Source organism: Macaca nemestrina, chromosome 10, assembly GCF_043159975.1.
Source record: "Macaca nemestrina isolate mMacNem1 chromosome 10, mMacNem.hap1, whole genome shotgun sequence".
In the NCBI taxonomy this organism is placed as follows: Eukaryota; Metazoa; Chordata; class Mammalia; order Primates; family Cercopithecidae; genus Macaca; species Macaca nemestrina.
The window spans coordinates 76,641,811-76,658,479 of NC_092134.1; the positions used below are offsets into that span (position 1 = coordinate 76,641,811).

General features: G+C 45.7%; 1 protein-coding gene across 5 annotated transcripts in view; it reads right to left on the minus strand.

Moving 5' to 3' along the window:
* The window catches only part of LOC105474127 (hydroxysteroid 17-beta dehydrogenase 6), a 40,236-nt gene that overhangs the window by 13,743 nt on the left and 9,824 nt on the right, over positions 1–16,669 (minus strand). Inside the window, exons 1-2 of one of the 5 annotated variants that reach the window (XM_011728532.3) lie at positions 14,467–14,594; positions 3,204–3,535 (exon numbers count right to left, since the gene is read on the minus strand). In XM_011728532.3, coding sequence (XP_011726834.1) covers positions 3,204–3,516 — 313 coding nt within the window. In that variant the 5' untranslated portion in view covers positions 3,517–3,535; positions 14,467–14,594. Of the gene's footprint in view, positions 1–3,203; positions 3,536–12,854; positions 12,879–14,466; positions 14,595–16,669 lie in introns of those variants that run through there. The other 4 variants (XM_011728533.2, XM_011728536.3, XM_011728531.3 and 1 more) reach the window with 4 other exon arrangements.

Genomic DNA, 16,669 nt, shown 5'->3' on the forward strand with positions numbered 1-16,669 from the left:
CTTTGGGAGGCTGAGGCAAGAGGATCACTTGAGCCCAGAAGTTCAGTGCTACAGTGAGCTATGATTGCATCACTGCACTTCAACCTGGGCAACAGAGTAAGACTTCCATCTCAACAAAACAAAACAAACAAAAAAACAGAAATGAGCTATGAAACCATGAAAAGACATGGAGAACAGGTATGGTGGCTCATGCCTGTAATCCCAACACTGTGAGGCCAAGGTAGGAGGATCAGTTGAGCCCAGGAGTTCAAGACTAGCCTGGGTGACACAGTGAGACAACGTCTCTAAAAAAAATTATTTTTAATTAGCCGGGCATGGTGGTGTGTACCTGTACTCCAGCTACTTGAGAGGCTGAGGTGGGAGGATCGCTTGAACCCAGGAGAGTGAGGCTGCAGTGAGCCATGATCAGGCCACTGCACTCAGGCCTAGGCAACAGAGGGAGATCCTGTCTCAAAAAAAAAAAAAAAAAAAACCCGGCAAGACATGAAGGAATCTTAAATGCATACTGCTAAGTGAAAGAAGCCAGTCTAAGGCCGGGCGCAGTGGCTCAAGCCTGTAATCCCAGCACTTTGGAAGGCCAAGACGGGCGGATCACAAGGTCAGGAGATCGAGACCATCCTGGCTAACACGGTGAAACCCCATCTCTACTAAAAAATACAAAAAACTAGCCGGGCGAGGTGGTGGGCGCCTATAGTCCCAGCTACTCGGGAGACTGAGGCAGGAGAATGGCGTAAACCCGGGAGGCGGAGCTTGCAGTAAGCTGAGATCCGGCCACTGCACTCCAGCCTGGGCGACAGAGCGAGACTCTGTCTCAAAAAAAAAAAAAAGAAAGAAGCCAGTCTAAAAGACTACATATAGTATTATTCCAGCCAGGCGCGATGGCTCATGCCTGTAATCCTAACACTTTGGGAGGCCGAGGTGGACAGATCACCTGAGGTCAGGAGTTCAAGACAAGCCTGTCCAACATGGTGAAACCCCATCTCTACTAAAAATACAAAAATTAGCTCAGCGTGGTGGCGCGTGCCCATAGTCCCAGCTACTTGGGAGGCTGAGGCAGGAGACTCGCTTGAAGCCGGGAGGTGAAAGTTGCAGTGAGCCGAGATCATGCCATTGCAAGAGTGAAATTCTGTCTCAAAAAAAAATATGATTCCAACTCTATGACATCTGGAAATGGAAAAACTATGGAGACAGTAAAAACAGCAGTGGTTGCCAGGATGTGGGGAGCAATGAATATGTAAAGTATGGGGGACTTTTAGGGAACTGAAACTTTTCTGTGTGATACAATAATGGTGGCTACTTGTAATTACACATTTGTTCAAACCCCTAGAACTATATAATACAAAGTGAACCCTAATGAAAACTATGGACTTCAGTTAACGATAACATATCAACATTGGCTCAGTTGTAACAAATATACCACACCAGTGAAAGATGTTAATAATAGGGAAAACTGGGTGGGCACAGTGGCTCACGCCTGTAATCCCAGCACTTTGGGAGGCTAAGGCAAGAGGATCGCCTGAGGTTGGGAGTTCAAGACCAGCCTGGCTAACATGATGAAACCCCGTCTTTACTAAAAATACAAAAACTAGCCAGGCGTGGTGGTGCGTGCCTTTAGTCCCAGCTACTCGGGAGGCTGAGTCATGAGAATTGCTTGAACCTGGGAGGCAGAGGTTGCAGTGAGCCAAGATTTCGCCACTGCACTCCAGTCTTGGCAACAGAGTAAAACTCTGTCTCAAAAAAAAAGGGGAAAATTGTTGAGGGGGTATATAGGAGCTCTGTACTTTCTGTTCGATTTTCTATAAACCTAAAATTTCTCTAAGAAATAGTGTGTTGATTTTTAAATGAAATGAAATTTTAAAACATTTTTTGAAGAAGACCAAAGGTTGACTTCAAGAAATGCCTATATTTTAATATTTTAAGTAGCAGCCAAGGGAAGGTAATCAGATTCTTAAGAACGTCTTAGCCTGGGCAATATACCAAGACCGTGTTTCTACTAAAAATAAAAAAAATAAAAAAATTAGCCAGGCATGGTGGCAACTGCCTCTAATCCCAGCTAATTGAGAGGGTGAGGCAGGAAGATTGCTTGAGCCCAGGAGATCAAGGCTTCAGTGAGCTATGATATGCCACTGTACCCCAACTCCTCAAATATAAAGAATTATGTTTATAAATACTCTACTTGCAATATGAGATAATAGCTTCAAATCTATTGAGCTTGTTTTTCAAAATAAACATTGTTAAGGAAATGAAACGCCACAAAAGACCTCAACAGTCCTTCAAATGAAGGCCGGCCTTCTAAGCCCAGCTTTTGATACACACAGCCCTTCATATCCATGGATTCAATCAACTATGGATAGAAAAAACAATTTTTAATTTGCCTCTGTACTGAACATATATAGACTTTTTTCCTTGTCATTATTCCCTAAACCAGGGGTCTCCAGTGCCTGGGCCACAGACTGGTACCAGCCCACACAGCAGGAGGTGAGCAGCAGGCAAGCAAGCAAAGCTTCATCTGTATTTACAGTCACTCCCCATCATGGGCATTACTGCCTGAGCTCCGCCTCCTGTCAGATCAGTGGCAGCAGCAGATTCTCACAGGAGCACTAACCCTATTGTGAACTGCACCTGATAGGGATCTAGCCTGTGCACTCCTGATGAGAATCTAATGCCTGATGATCTGTCAGTGTCTCTTATCACCCCCAGATGGCACCGTCTAGATACAGGAAAACAAGCTCAGAGCTCCCACTGATTCTACATCATGGTGAGTTGTATAATTATTTCATTACATGTTACAATGTAATAATATAATGAAGCACACAATAAATGCAACGCACTTGAATCATCACAAAACCATCCCCACTCCCTGTCCATGGAAAAATTGTCTTCCACAAAACTGGTTCCTGGTGCCAAAAAGACTGGGGACGGCTGCCCTAAATAATACAGTATAACTACTATTTACATATCATTTACAAAGTATTTAGCATTTTATGTAACCCAGGTATGATTTAAATTATCTATAACTTAAAGGATGTGCATAGGCTATAACCAAATACTGCACTATTTTATATAAGGGATTTGAGCATCCTCGGATTTCAGTATCCACAAGCAGTCCTTGAACCAATCCCCAGTAGACACCAAGGAACAACCGTATATATAACCTTAGTATCTTCATGCCTAAATAAATGAAAGGAGAAAATATTTCATACCTCTGTCCCCAACATGCTCCTTCACCCACTGAGTAGCTGCAGCGATGCTCTCCATCTTGGTAACATCAAGGGTCACCGTCTCCAGCCTATCAGATGTCTGGCCCCTCAGCTCCTCGGCCCCCTTCTCCGTCAGACACGCAGCCAGCACTCTCAGGCCTCGTGCATCCAGCTGTCTGGCCAGCAGGTTCCCAAAGCCCGAGTCACAGCCCGTGATAAAGACATACTTGTCTTGGAGGTGGCTCACCACCTGCCTCTCCCGGTACCAGCGCAGAAGGTAGTACAGGCCCACAAAGGCCACCAGGTAGAGCCACATGGTGAGGGTGCTTCCTTCTCTTTCAATAGAAAGAAAACATTTTATTCCTTCCTTTTCTCTAACCAATATATCTATTCAATATTCGCCATGTGCCAGGTATTGCAGTAGGTGATAGGGACTCTTTATTGACTAATACTCGGTCCTACCCTCAAGGAGCCACAGTCTAGAGAGGGAAGTCAGTGAGGTAACCAAACAAATCCAATGCGGTGTGAAAGGTGCCATAACAGAAGTATACACACAGTCTACAAAGGAAGATGACCAATAGCCTAGCACAGAAGCAATGATTTTGGTACTACTTCCTACCAAATAGGATAGGTAAGTTCAAAAAGTGGATAAAGATTATGACATTCCAGGCAGTAACAATGTGTACATGAAGGGAGTTGTGAGCAGCACAGAACTTCTTGAGACCTATAAACAATTCTGCATGAATGCAGAGCAGAACATACAGGGGAAGAGACTGGAGATGAGGTAGTGAAGGGCCAAATCATGAAGGACCTTGGAAGCCACACTACAGAATCTGGATGTTATCCTGTGGACAGAGTATGCTACTAGAAGACATTAAACGGAGTATGCTACTAGAGTCTGGTGGCCAGATTAAGTTTTAGGAAGATCTGTCTCACAGTGGCAGTGGAGGATAGATGAAACAGGTGTGGTGAAGGCAGTGAGATCCACTAGGAGATCCAATAGTTTGGGTGAGTTATTGCAGCCGAAGCAATTTGTAAACCTAGACCAATCAGAAGCATTGTTGAAATGAGTGTTCACAGATGCCTATGTTTCTATATGAAATTCTGGAGCAAAGTCCACCATTTTTTGGTAATCTATACATGTTGGCTGAACTAACATAATTCATAACAACATAGATAGAGGTCAAAGATGGGTATGGGCCCACTAGCATCATAAGGCCTATACCACAACGCCTGCATGAGGTGAGTCTATGCAATTCAAACTCCTTAGTTTGACATGAATGTCCCCAGCACTCTGGCTACTTAGGCTTCTCTCTTGCATCCTAACCTTTAGCCATAACAAACAACTTTCAGTGCCCTGCAAAGCACAGGTTTTTTTTTTTTTTTTTTTTTTTTTTTGAGACAGAGTCTCGCTCTGTCTCCCAGGCTGGAGTGCAGTGGCCGGATCTCAGCTCACTGCAAGCTCCGCCTCCCGGGTTCCCGCCATTCTCCTGCCTCAGCCTCCCGAGTAGCTGGGACTACAGGCGCCCGCCACCTCGCCCGGCTAGTTTTTTTTTTTTTTTTGTATTTTTTTTAGTAGAGACGGGGTTTCACCGTGTTAGCCAGGATGGTCTCGATCTCCCGACCTCGTGATCCACCCGTCTCGGCCTCCCAAAGTGCTGGGATTACAGGCTTGAGCCACCGCGCCCGGCCAAAGCACAGGTTTTTTATGCCTCTGCACACACTTCTTTCTACTGGAAAGAAGTAGCCCTCATCTACTTGGCAAATAACACTTTCTTTTTTTTTTTTTTTTTGAAGCAGAGTTTCACTCTTTTTGCCCAGGCTGGAGTGCAATGGCGCAATCTCAGCTCACTGCAACCTCCATCTCCCGGGTTCAAGTGATTCTCCTTGCCTCAGCCTCCCAAGTAGCTGGGATTACAGGCGCATGCCACCATATTGGGCTAATTTTGTATTTTTAGTAGGGAGAGACTGTTTTACCGTGTTGGCCAGCTAGTCTCGAACTCCTGACCTCAGGTGATCCACCCACCTTGGCCTCCCAAAGTGCTGGGATCACAGGCGTGAGCCACCGCGCCCGGCCATAATGCTTATCTTTTAAGTCTCAGCCTAATCATCGTTTTCATTCAGCAAACATTAATTCAACAACTACTTGAGTCAGACACTGTGTTAGGCACTGATATACAAGAGTGAACGATACACAGTCCATTCTTCATTGAATGCACAGTCTCATTGTGAAGACTGACAACAATGCATTATAACAGAAGTAAAAACAGGAGGCTGCTGGAACACTCGGGAGAGGCTTCTAAGGCAGTCTAGAGAGGTCTGAGAAGCTTCCTAGAGAGAATAAACTATAAGTTGAGATCTACAGGTGTATTAGTCCGTTTTCACACAGCTATAAAGATACTATCCGACACTGGGTAATTTATAAAGAAAAGAGGTTTTGGCCGGGCGCGGTGGCTCAAGCCTGTAATCCCAGCACTTTGGGAGGCCGAGACCGGCGGATCACGAGGTCAGGAGATCGAGACCATCCTGGCTAACCCAGTGAAACCCCGTCTCTACTAAAAAATACAAAAAACTAGCCGGGCGAGGCGGCGGGCGCCTGTAGTCCCAGCTACTCGGGAGGCTGAGGCAGGAGAATGGCGTGAACCCGGGAGGCGGAGCTTGCAGTGAGCTGAGATCTGGCCACTGCACTCCAGCCTGGGCGACAGACCGAGACTCCGTCTCAAAAAAAAAAAAAAAAAAAAAAAGAAAAGAGGTTTAATTGATTCACAGTTCCACATGGCTGGGGAGGTCTCAGAAAAATTACAATCATGGTGGAAAGGAAGCAAACACATCCTTCACATGATGGCAGGAAAGCAAAAGCAAGCAAGAGAGGAACTACCAAACACTTACAAAACCATCAGCTCTCATGAAAACTCTCTCATATCATGAGAATAACATGGGGGAAACTACCCCCACGATCCAATCACCTCCCACCAGGTTCCTCCCTAAACACCTGGGAATTACAATTCAAGATATGATTTGGGTAGGGACACAAAGCCAAACCATATCAAAAGGATAATTTTAAAAATAACAGCTAGGCCAGGCACAGTGGCTCATGCCTGTAATCCTAGCATGTTGGGAGGCTGAGGCAGGCAGATCATCTGAGGTCAGGAGTTCAAGACCAGCCTGGTCAACATGGCGAAACCCTATCTCTACAAAAATACAACTTAGTCAGGCATGATGGTGGGTGTCTGTAATCCCAGCTACTCAGGAGGCTGAGGCAAGAGAATTGCTTGAACCCAGGAGATGGAGGGTGCACTGAGCCGAGATCATGCACTCCAGCCTGGGCAACAGAGCAAGACTCTGCCCATCTCATGCCCATCTCAAAAAAAAAAAAAAAAATAGCTAACCCTTGCTGAGCACTTGCTGTGTATCCAGCTCTGTTCTAAGATGTCACATATATTAACTTTTTGAATTCTCACAAGAACCCTACAAGACAGGTCCCATCATTGTTCCTCCGTGTCAGTTCAGATGCCAAGACAAAATTGGACATGCAAGAGATTATGGGGGAAACACCCTCAGAGAACAAAGGGGTAAAGCACAGGAATAGGTGGTAATGCAGATCTGACACCTCTGGAAGGAGAGGGGAACAGAAGGAGGACAAGGTAGGAAGAGCTTTAGACTGTAGTAGAGCCCCAGGAAAGTCTCAGCCAGGCCCATGAGCCTGAGCAAAGACTGCCACTGGAGAAGTCCCACATTGGGCTGAACTGGTCCAGCTCCAGTACTGCCATCCTGCTGGTCACTGGCTGACCAGTGCCCAAGAGGAGCGTGCCTCAGTATAAATACCACAGCAGATGGGAGAGTGCAACAACTGGAGGCTGGAAGTCAACCTCGCTCCTCACAGCAGATTCTCTTGAGTGATCTGAGCAATGCACCTCCATGGCTGCCACACTGTTTCATAGGTGAGCACTGAGAGATTACATACAGAGAGGACAAGAATGGTCCAGGCAAGAGATTTTTCCTGCCTTCATTTAACCTGCCCCATGGTCCAACAGAATTGACTATACCCTTCTTAGTGTCCCCATTGTGGCCTGGGTTTATCATGATGCCTACTGCACTTCATTGTACTGCTTTTCCCCATTTTTAGACTATAAGGCCCTTGAGAGCCCAGGTTACATATTAGTCTGCACTTGGCCCAGTGAATGGCACATAGCAGATACTTAATAAATGTTAGATAAATTAAGTTTTTCTAAATAAAAATATCCTGAGAAAAAATTGAGAGAAAAAAAGCAGGCAGAATGAGCCAGAGAAGTAGGAAAAAGAAAGCTGATGGAAGCCAAGGGAAGGGGGGCTTAATGAGGATCAGCAATGCAACCAGCAGGTCTGCTGAGTAATAGGAGGGCACTGGGGCTCTTAATGGGGAGACTCAGAGAGTGCAGGGCACAGAAGCCAATCTTCAGTGGACTGCTGCATGAATTAGAGGGCAGGAAGTGGAGCCAAGTGGAGACTCTTTCAAAAGCCTGGTCTGGGAAGGATAGGAGAGAAGGCAGTAGCGAGAGGGCAACTTAGGGTGTAGGCAAGTAAAATGGAAGGAGACAGTGAGGGGGAGAAAACAGTGGAGAGAGGCATCTATTGCTCCTCCCTCCCCCACCATCTTCTCTTTCTCTCCTTTTCCCCTCTTCCCCCATCTCTCTCCTTCCTTCTCTGAAGCCCTCTGCTTCTCTCCAATCTGAGACCTCTGTGTTCTCTAGCCAGCTGCCTCTGTTCTGCCCAACGGGCATTCCCTGGTGCACTACAGTAACAGAGAGAGCTTCATCCTGACTGTGTATTGACTAAAAGGTAATTTTCTGTTGCCAGTCAAAGATGAAAACGTATTTCCCCCGTTAGGGAGAAGCTTGGCCCTCACAGCCTCCCCGGGCATTACTATTCAGCCATCGCATGCTTAACAGCAGGAAGACCTGCAGAAGAGATACGCCTGGCGGAATCCCAAACCCTGGGCCAAACCTGAATGTGCCTCGAATATTTCAAATATCCAAATGTCCAAAGTGGCCTGCTTGCTTTTACAAACCATTCATCTGCAAAAGCTGTGCAATTACTTTACGTTTTTGCCTTTGACTCAAATTATTTATACACAGTACTTAAGCTGCTATTTCTTGATTTACCAATTTTTTACATTCTCAATTAACTTCCTGCTATGGTAAATGAGAATTCAGCTTTCTTACATCATATTGTCAGTCTCTTCCTTTCTCATACACCATGCTATCTGGTTAATTTTCTTTAATGAGTTTTGAGGTTGAGCCTAGAAAACACCTTCATGCATGTGATTAACACATGCATAGGTTAAGAACTTCCACTGTTTATTTCATGTCTGATCCCCATCTTGGGCTTCATCATTGCTTGAAGCTACTCTCCCACAAAGATCTTGAAAAGCTAGGCCAGGCACAGTGGCTCACGCCTGTAATCCCAGCACTTTGGGAGGCTGAGACAGGCGGATCACCTGAGGTCAGGAGTTCAAGACCAACCTGGGCAACATGACCAAGCCCTGTCTCTACTAAAAATACAAAAATTAGCTAGGTGTGGGGGCAGTGCCTGTAGTCCCAGCTAACTGGGAGGTGGAGGCATAAGGATCGCTTAAACCTGGGAGATGGAGGTTGCAGTGAGCCAAGATCACGCCACTGCACTCCAGCCTAAGTGACAGAGTGAGACACTGCCAAAAAAAAAAAAAAAACCTTGAAAAGCTGAAATTGCCCTCTCTGCACAGCCCCATCCTATCTTTGGGGCTCTTGCCCTCCCCCCCTCCCCTCTACCTCTTTCTTCCCGCTCTGCCTTCCTTTTCCTCAGCCTCTGTCTATTACTGCAATCCTCTCACAGTTTCATTTGCCTTCTTATTCAGCATAGGTCTCATAGCTGGCCACTTTAGGGGTGCTTCACTATCACCCCAAAGCCTTTACCATCCATGTTCTCTAGCTGCCAGCTGCCAAGTGGTGCTAGAGAAAGACCAGAAAACAAACTTTTATACAACAAATCAATGTTATCCTATTTCAACTGGCCCCCCCATACAAGGCAAACCTTGTTTGCCTCCATTTGACCTTTCCCTTATTATTTCCCAACAACACCTGCTCCAAATCTTTACTAGCCTTCAAAATTTCCCAACCTCATGTTTACCTAGCTCTCCTTCCACAGATGAGCATACACGTTGCCTCCCTGCCAAAATCCAGATCAGCTCAACCTGGACACTCTAATTCATACCCACAACATTTTGCCTGTCATCTCAGGGGTTCCAGGGCCCAGTGAGGGACCTCTGCTCTAAATGTCTCTATATTGTCCTCTATCCTCTTTCTTCTACCTTTCTTCCTCCCTAAGACCATCCTAACCTGCCACCCGTTTAATAACCATTCTCTCTCTTCCGCATATGGCCGAAACATTCAAAGGGCAAGCACAGGCCCTCTATTTTCTTGCCACCCATGAGCTCCTTGCACTTCACCTTCCATTCCCATCACTCTCTGGAAACTCTCTCACAGCTCACCAAGGACTTATTAGCAGATAATTCCCAAGGCTTCCTCTCTCTCTTCTCCTCAGACCTCACTGCAATATTTAGCACCTTCTTTTTTCTTATGATTTTATCTGATTCTTAGATTCTAACCTGACCTTCGGTGAAGAAGGAGATTGCTTTCAGATCGTGCTGTGCTCTCGTTGGATTCTGTCTGTGACTCCCTGTCACCAACAGGATAAAGTCAGAACTCTTCAGCTTGACACATAATAATAATAGTGAACAGTTTTAGAGAACTTTCCTTGCCAGGCACTGTTTGAAACCATGTGTGTGTGTGTGTGTGTGTGTGTGCGCGCGTGTGTGTGTGTATGTATATATAATATATTTACACACAATAGAGGGTATATGCAATTATTATGCCCATTTTTCACATGAGGAAACTGAAGCACAGATTAAGGCAAAAATTAAGTGACTTTTCCAAGGTGAAACAGAGTGAATAGTAGAGACACGATCAAATCCAGAGAGTTCACCTGCAGAAGCCTTGCATCTAAACACTACACTACACTGCCTTTCCCTTTCGAGACCAGCCTGGGCAACATAACTAAGCCCCATCTCTACTAAAAATACAAAAACTAGCTGACTTTTCATGCTCAGGCTGTGGCCTACATTTGCCCCTCAGCTCCTGTCTCTCACAGTCAGAAACCATGGTTTAATCCTTCTGACTACGCAATATGAAGAACACGCTTCTCCCTTCACTTCTGAGATGCTCTACTCCCGTTCTCCTACAGCAGTCACAGTGTCCCTTTCCCTTCTCCCCTCCCAGCTCCTCCTCTCCCTTCTACACCCTAAATGCAAGGACTCCTCAATGCCTCTTGATTGGCCTATCACAGAAGCTTTCTCACTAACCCCACAGTGTCACTCTCACTTCCCCTCTCATCCACATAGGGCTGTCTGGTTAATTTCCCTAAAGTGCAGCTCTGCCGATGTCACTCCCTCAATAGCATTCAACCTACTGAAAATCTAAATCTAAAACCTTAGTTGTACAAGGCCCTCCATGATTGGATCTTGACCTTTTCTCCCCCTCCTCTTTCTCACACTGCCTATGTTCCATCGAAACCAAAGAGCTTTGAAATGAAGGAAGTATGGTTTGCTGAGCCTTGGAGGACAGATGGTATTTGACATGCAGAGACTGGGAACAAGGGTATTTCAGGCAAAGGGAATAATGAGAGCAAAGACCTGGAATGAGGAAGTACAGAGCACTAATAAACAGAGATATCAACAAGACTACTCTGGATGATTCCCTGACTACCTTTCCTTTTCTTTCTTTCCAAGTAACCTCTCTGCATGAGCTTCCCCGCCCCAACCCTGATTTTGTGGATAGTACAGAATCATGAGGCTGGGCACAGTGGCTCACACTTGCAATCCCAATACTTTGGAAGGCTGAGGTAGGCGAATTCCTTGAGGAGTTCGAGACCAGCCTGAGCAACATGGTGAAATCCCATCTCTACAAAAAATACAAAAATTAGGCAGGCATGGTGGAGACTGCCTGTAGACCCAGCTACTCTGGAGGCTGACAGGAAGGGGAATCCCTTGAGCCTGGGAGGTCGAGGTTGCAGTGAGCCATGATTGCACTACTGCACTCTACCCTGGGCAACAGAGCAAGACCCTGTTTGGAAAAATCAATAGATAGATAATAAGAAAAAAAAAGGCCATCCTGGCTAACACAATGAAACCCCGTCTCTACTAAAAAATACAAAAAACTAGCCGGGCGCGGTGGCGGGCGCCTGTAGTCCCAACTACTCGGGAAGCTGAGGCAGGAGAATGGCGTGAACCCGGGAGGCGGAGCTTGCAGTGAGCTGAGATCCCGCCACTGCACTCCAGCCTGGGCGGCAGAGCGAGACTCCGTCTCAAAAAAAAAAAAAGAAAAAGAAGGCCGGGCGCGGTGGCTCAAGCCTGTAATCCCAGCACTTTGGGAGGCCGAGACGGGCGGATCACGAGGTCAGGAGATCAAGACCATCCGGGCTAACACGGTGAAACCCCGTCTCTACTAAAAATACAAAAAATTAGCCAGGCGTGGTGGCGGGCGCCTGTAGTCCCAGCTACTCGGGAGGCTGAGGCAGGAGAATGGCGTAAACCCGGGAGGCGGAGCTTGCAGTGAGCTGAGATCCGGCCACTGTACTCCAGCCTGGGTGACAGAGCGAGACTCCGTCTCAAAAAGAAAAAAAAAAAAGAAAAAGAAAAAGAAAAAAAAGGATTGTTGGGGTTTTTTTGTTGTTTTTTGTTTTGAGATGGAATCTCGCTCTGTCGCTGGAGTACAGTGGCATGATATCGGCTCACTGCAACCTCCGCCTCCCGGGTTCCAGCGATCCTCCTGCCTCAGCCTCCTAAGTAGCTGGGACTACAGCCATGCACTAACATGCCTGGCTAATTTTTATATTTTTTTAGTAGAGACAAGGTTTCACCATATTGTCCAGGCTGGTCTCGAACTCCTGACCTCGTGATCCACCTGCCTCTGCCTCCCAAAGTGCTGGGATTACAGACGTGAGTTACCGCACCTGGCCTAAAAAAATTTTTCTTAAATAGAATCATGAGGCCAGGCACAGTGGCTCATGCTTTTAATCCCAGAACTTTGGGAGGCTGAGGCAGGCAGATTACTTGAGGCCAGGAGTTCAAGACCAGCCTGGCCAACACAGCGAAACCCCAACTCTACTAAAAATATAAAAATTAGCCAGGTGCGGTGGTGGGCACCTGTATTCCCAGCTACTCAGGAGGCTGAGGCAGGAGAATAGCTTGAACCTGCAATGAGCTGAGATCACGCCACTGTAGTCTGGAAGACAGAGTGAGACTCTGTCTCAAAAGAAAAAAATTAAAAATAGAATCATGAGCATAGACTCTGAGGCCAGATGGCCTGGGTTCAAAATCAGGCTTTGACATTTACTTGTTCTGCAGCCTTGGGTAAATGAATTGGCCTCTGTTCCTGTGTGCTCATCTTCAAAATGGGAAAAAGAAATCTCAGTGATTTACTGAGAGGGTTAAATGAGTTAATGCATGTAAAGCAATACATAATTGTTAGATATTAGTATTATTTTGGGTCGTTGTTGTCTTATTATTGCCATCTGAGACCTTTCTCCCTGAAAGGAGAAAGGACCTTTCTCCTTTCTCTCTCTCTTACCACTAGACCTTACCTCTCATGGTAAGAGTCCAGGCTGCTCCACTCCCTCACAGGGTTCTCACCAGTATCGTCCTTGATCAGCTGCAGAATCAGATTTGTTATTGCCAAAATGAAAACCTGTCTCTTCCCCTGAGCTTTCGCAGAAGGAAACTGTGCCATGGGAATGTGCGTTATCTGGTGCATTACACCACCATTTTTCTATAGTATGCATAATTCCACATATTGCAACATCTTTAATCATTTCTATCAGCTCTTTACCACTATTCTGGGCTAGCTCGTGCACCTTAACTTTCTTCTGTCTCAAGCAAAGGACCTCTTTCCCTTCTTTGGTTAAAATCTTCAGACCTGGGTTTGTCTATAAACTCCAATCAGTTTAGTCACTGATCCTAAGAGCAAGTCTGTAAACAGCACATGGCTCCCTGAACTGATCCACCATGACATTCTTTTCTTCCCACCTTGGGCATACAGACTAAGTATTCTTCAAGTCAATAATTGTTTTTTCTTTTCTTTTTGATTTTTTTTTTTTTTTTTTTTTTTTTTTTTTTTTTTTTGAGGCAGGGTCTGTCTGTCGCATAGGCTGGAGTGCAGTGGTGCAATCACAGCTCACTGTAGCCTCAACCTCCTGGGCTCAGGTGATCCTCCCTTCTTTTTTCTTATGACTTTATCTGATTCTTAAATTCTAACCTGACCTTCGGTGAAGAAGGAGATTGCTTTCAGATTGTGCTATGCTCTCGTTGGATTCTGTCTGTGACTCCCTGTCACCCACAGGATAAAGTCAGAACTCTTCAGCTTGACACATAATAATAATAGTGAACAGTTACAGAGAACTTTCCTTGCCAGGCACTGTTTGAAACTGTGTGTGTGTGTGTGTGTGTGTGTGTATATATATAATATATATATACACACAATAGAGGGTATATGCAATTATTATGCCCATTTTTCACATGAGGAAACTGAAGCACAGATTAAGGCAAAAATTAAGTGACTTTTCCAAGGTGAAACAGAGTGAATAGTAGAGACATGATCAAATCCAGAGTGTTCACCTGCAGAAGCCTTGCATCTAACCACTACACTATACCGAGGTCCTAGCCTCCCAGGTGGCTAGGACCACAGGTGTGCACCACCACACCTAGCTAAGTTTTTGTATTTTTTGTAGAGACGGGGTTTCACCATGTTGACCACCATGTTGATCACCATGTTGGTCTCAAACTCTTGAGTTTAAGGGATCCTCGCTCCTCAACCTCTCAGAGTTCTGGGATCTTGGCCCAATCACAGAAGGCTCCTTTCCGCTTACCCAAAGTTTCACGAACTTACCCAACAGCTATCAGCATTAACCATGAAAGAGCTTGTTTCCCCCACTGCCAAGAATCCCATTTTCAGAGCATACCCAGGGTCCCTATTTTTAAGTATGAAATCACTCCCAACTTGTAACCAGTACTCTCCCAAACTTCATGGGAGTAAAGATCAAAAAAGCAGAGCAAGCAATCGTGACAAAATTTCTTTCAGGAATCAAAGTTGAAGGATCTTTTAAGATGATAAGAAATCATAATCAAAACGTGTCTCCAAACAGACCGTATCCCCTACACATACACACACACACACACACACACCCCACCCCTACACACCTACACACCGGACTTGCTCAGGAAGAGTCCAGTCCTGGAGACTTGGAAGGACTTCTTTGCACACCAGGCAGCAGTCGGCTTTCTCCTGCCCCAACTGCTGCCCACCCCATCCTCTGCACTGCTTTCACAACACCTCCCTCTCGTGGTAAGCGTCCAGGCTGCTCCACTCCCTCACAGGGTTCTCACCAGTGTCATCCTTGATCAGCTGCAGAATCAGATTTGTTATTGCCAAAATGAAAAGCAGAAAGAAAGAAAAGAGTTGCCCTGACCAGACAGAGAGTCTTATATGCTCCTCAGCCCACATCCTCTAATTTTTTTTTTTTTTTTTTTTTTTTTGAGACAGAGTCTCGCTCTGTCACCCAGGCTGGAGTGTAGTGGCACGATCTCAGCTCACTGTAACCTCCACCTCCTTGGATCAAGCAATTCTCCCGCCTCAGCCTCTGGAGTAGCTGGGATTATAGGTGCCTGTAGAAATTTTTGTATTTTTAGTAGAGATGGGGTTTCACCAAGTTGGCCAGGCTGGTCTCCAGCTCCTGGTCTCAAGTGATCCACCCATCTTGGCCTCCCAAAGTGCTGGGATTACAGGCATGAGCCGCTGCACCCAGCCCTCTATTTATTTACTGAGACAGGATTTCCCTCTATCACCCAGGCTGGAGTGCAGTAACACAATCTGGGCTCACTGCAGCCTCGACCTCCCAGGCTCAAGTGATCTTCCCACCTCAGCCTCCAGAGTAGCTGGGACTAAAGGCATAGGCCACCATGCCTAATTTTTGGGGTTTTTGTTTTTGTTTTCTTTTTTTTTTCTTGTAGAGATGGGGTTTCACCAGCTTGCCCAGGCTGGTCTCGAACTCCTGGGCTCAAGCAATCTGCCTACCTCAGCTTCCTAAAGTGCTAGGACTACAGGCACGTGCCACCGTGCCTGGCCCCATCCTCTAATTTAAATTGGAATACTGGAATGCAAATCCCCTGCTGGAAAGGGGTCGGAGGGCAGGTTGATTTTAGCAAAGCCCATTTCTGAAGACTGTCAACCTGAGATCAGCTGCTGCAAACTGGGGCTGGCTCAGTCACCTTTCTGAAAGAACTGCAGCTGTTTCGTAGCTTGAGCCCTGGACCTAGGGTTGTACATATATATATATTTTTTTTTTTTATAACAGCTTTATTGAGGCATAATTCACATATCATACAACTCACTCTTTTGAAGTGTACAATTCAGTGGGTTTTAGTATATTCACAGGGTTGTGCAACAATCGTCACTATCTAGTTTCAGAACACTTTTATTACCCCCAAAAGAACCCCATACTCCTTAGCAGTCATGTCCCATTCTTTCCTCCCCCACCCCACTCCTGGCAACCAGTAATCTACTTTCCATGTTTGTGGATTTGCCTATTCTGGACATTTCATATAAATGGAATCACACAATATGTGGCCTTTGTGACTGGCTTCTTTATTTTTTTTTTTTTTTTTTTTTTGAGACGGAGTCTCGCTCTGTCGCCCAGGCTGGAGTGCAGTGGCCGGATCTCAGCTCACTGCAAGCTCCGCCTCCCGGGTTCACGCCATTCTCCGGCCTCAGCCTCCCGAGTAGCTGGGACTACAGGCGCCCGCCCGCCACCTCGCCCGGCTAGTTTTTTGTATTTCTTAATAGAGACGGGGTTTCACCGTGTTAGCCAGGATGGTTTCGATCTCCTGACCTCGTGATCCGCCCGTCTCGGCCTCCCAAAGTGCTGGGATTACAGGCTTGAGCCACCGCGCCCAGCCATGACTGGCTTCTTCTGTTTAGCATAATGTTTTCAAGGTTCATCTATTTATCAGTACTTCATTTTAATGTCTGAATCATATTCCATTGTGTGGCTATTCCACATTTTGTTTATGCATTCATCAGTTGATAAACATTTGGGTTGTTTCTGCTTTTTTGTGTTATTATGAATAATGCTGAAATGAATATTTACATACAGGTTTTTTGTGTGGACGTATGCCTTCAATTCTCTTGAATATATATACCCTAAGAGTGAAGTTGCTGGGTCAAATGATAACTCTATTTTTAACATTTTGAGGAAGTCCCAAACTGTTTTCCAAAGAGGCTGCACCATTTTACAATCTCACCAGCTTCATATGAGGGTTCCAAATTCTCCACATGCTCACCAACACTATCTTTTTTTTTTTTTTTTTTTTTTTTTTGAGAGGGAGTCTCGCTCTGTCACCCAGG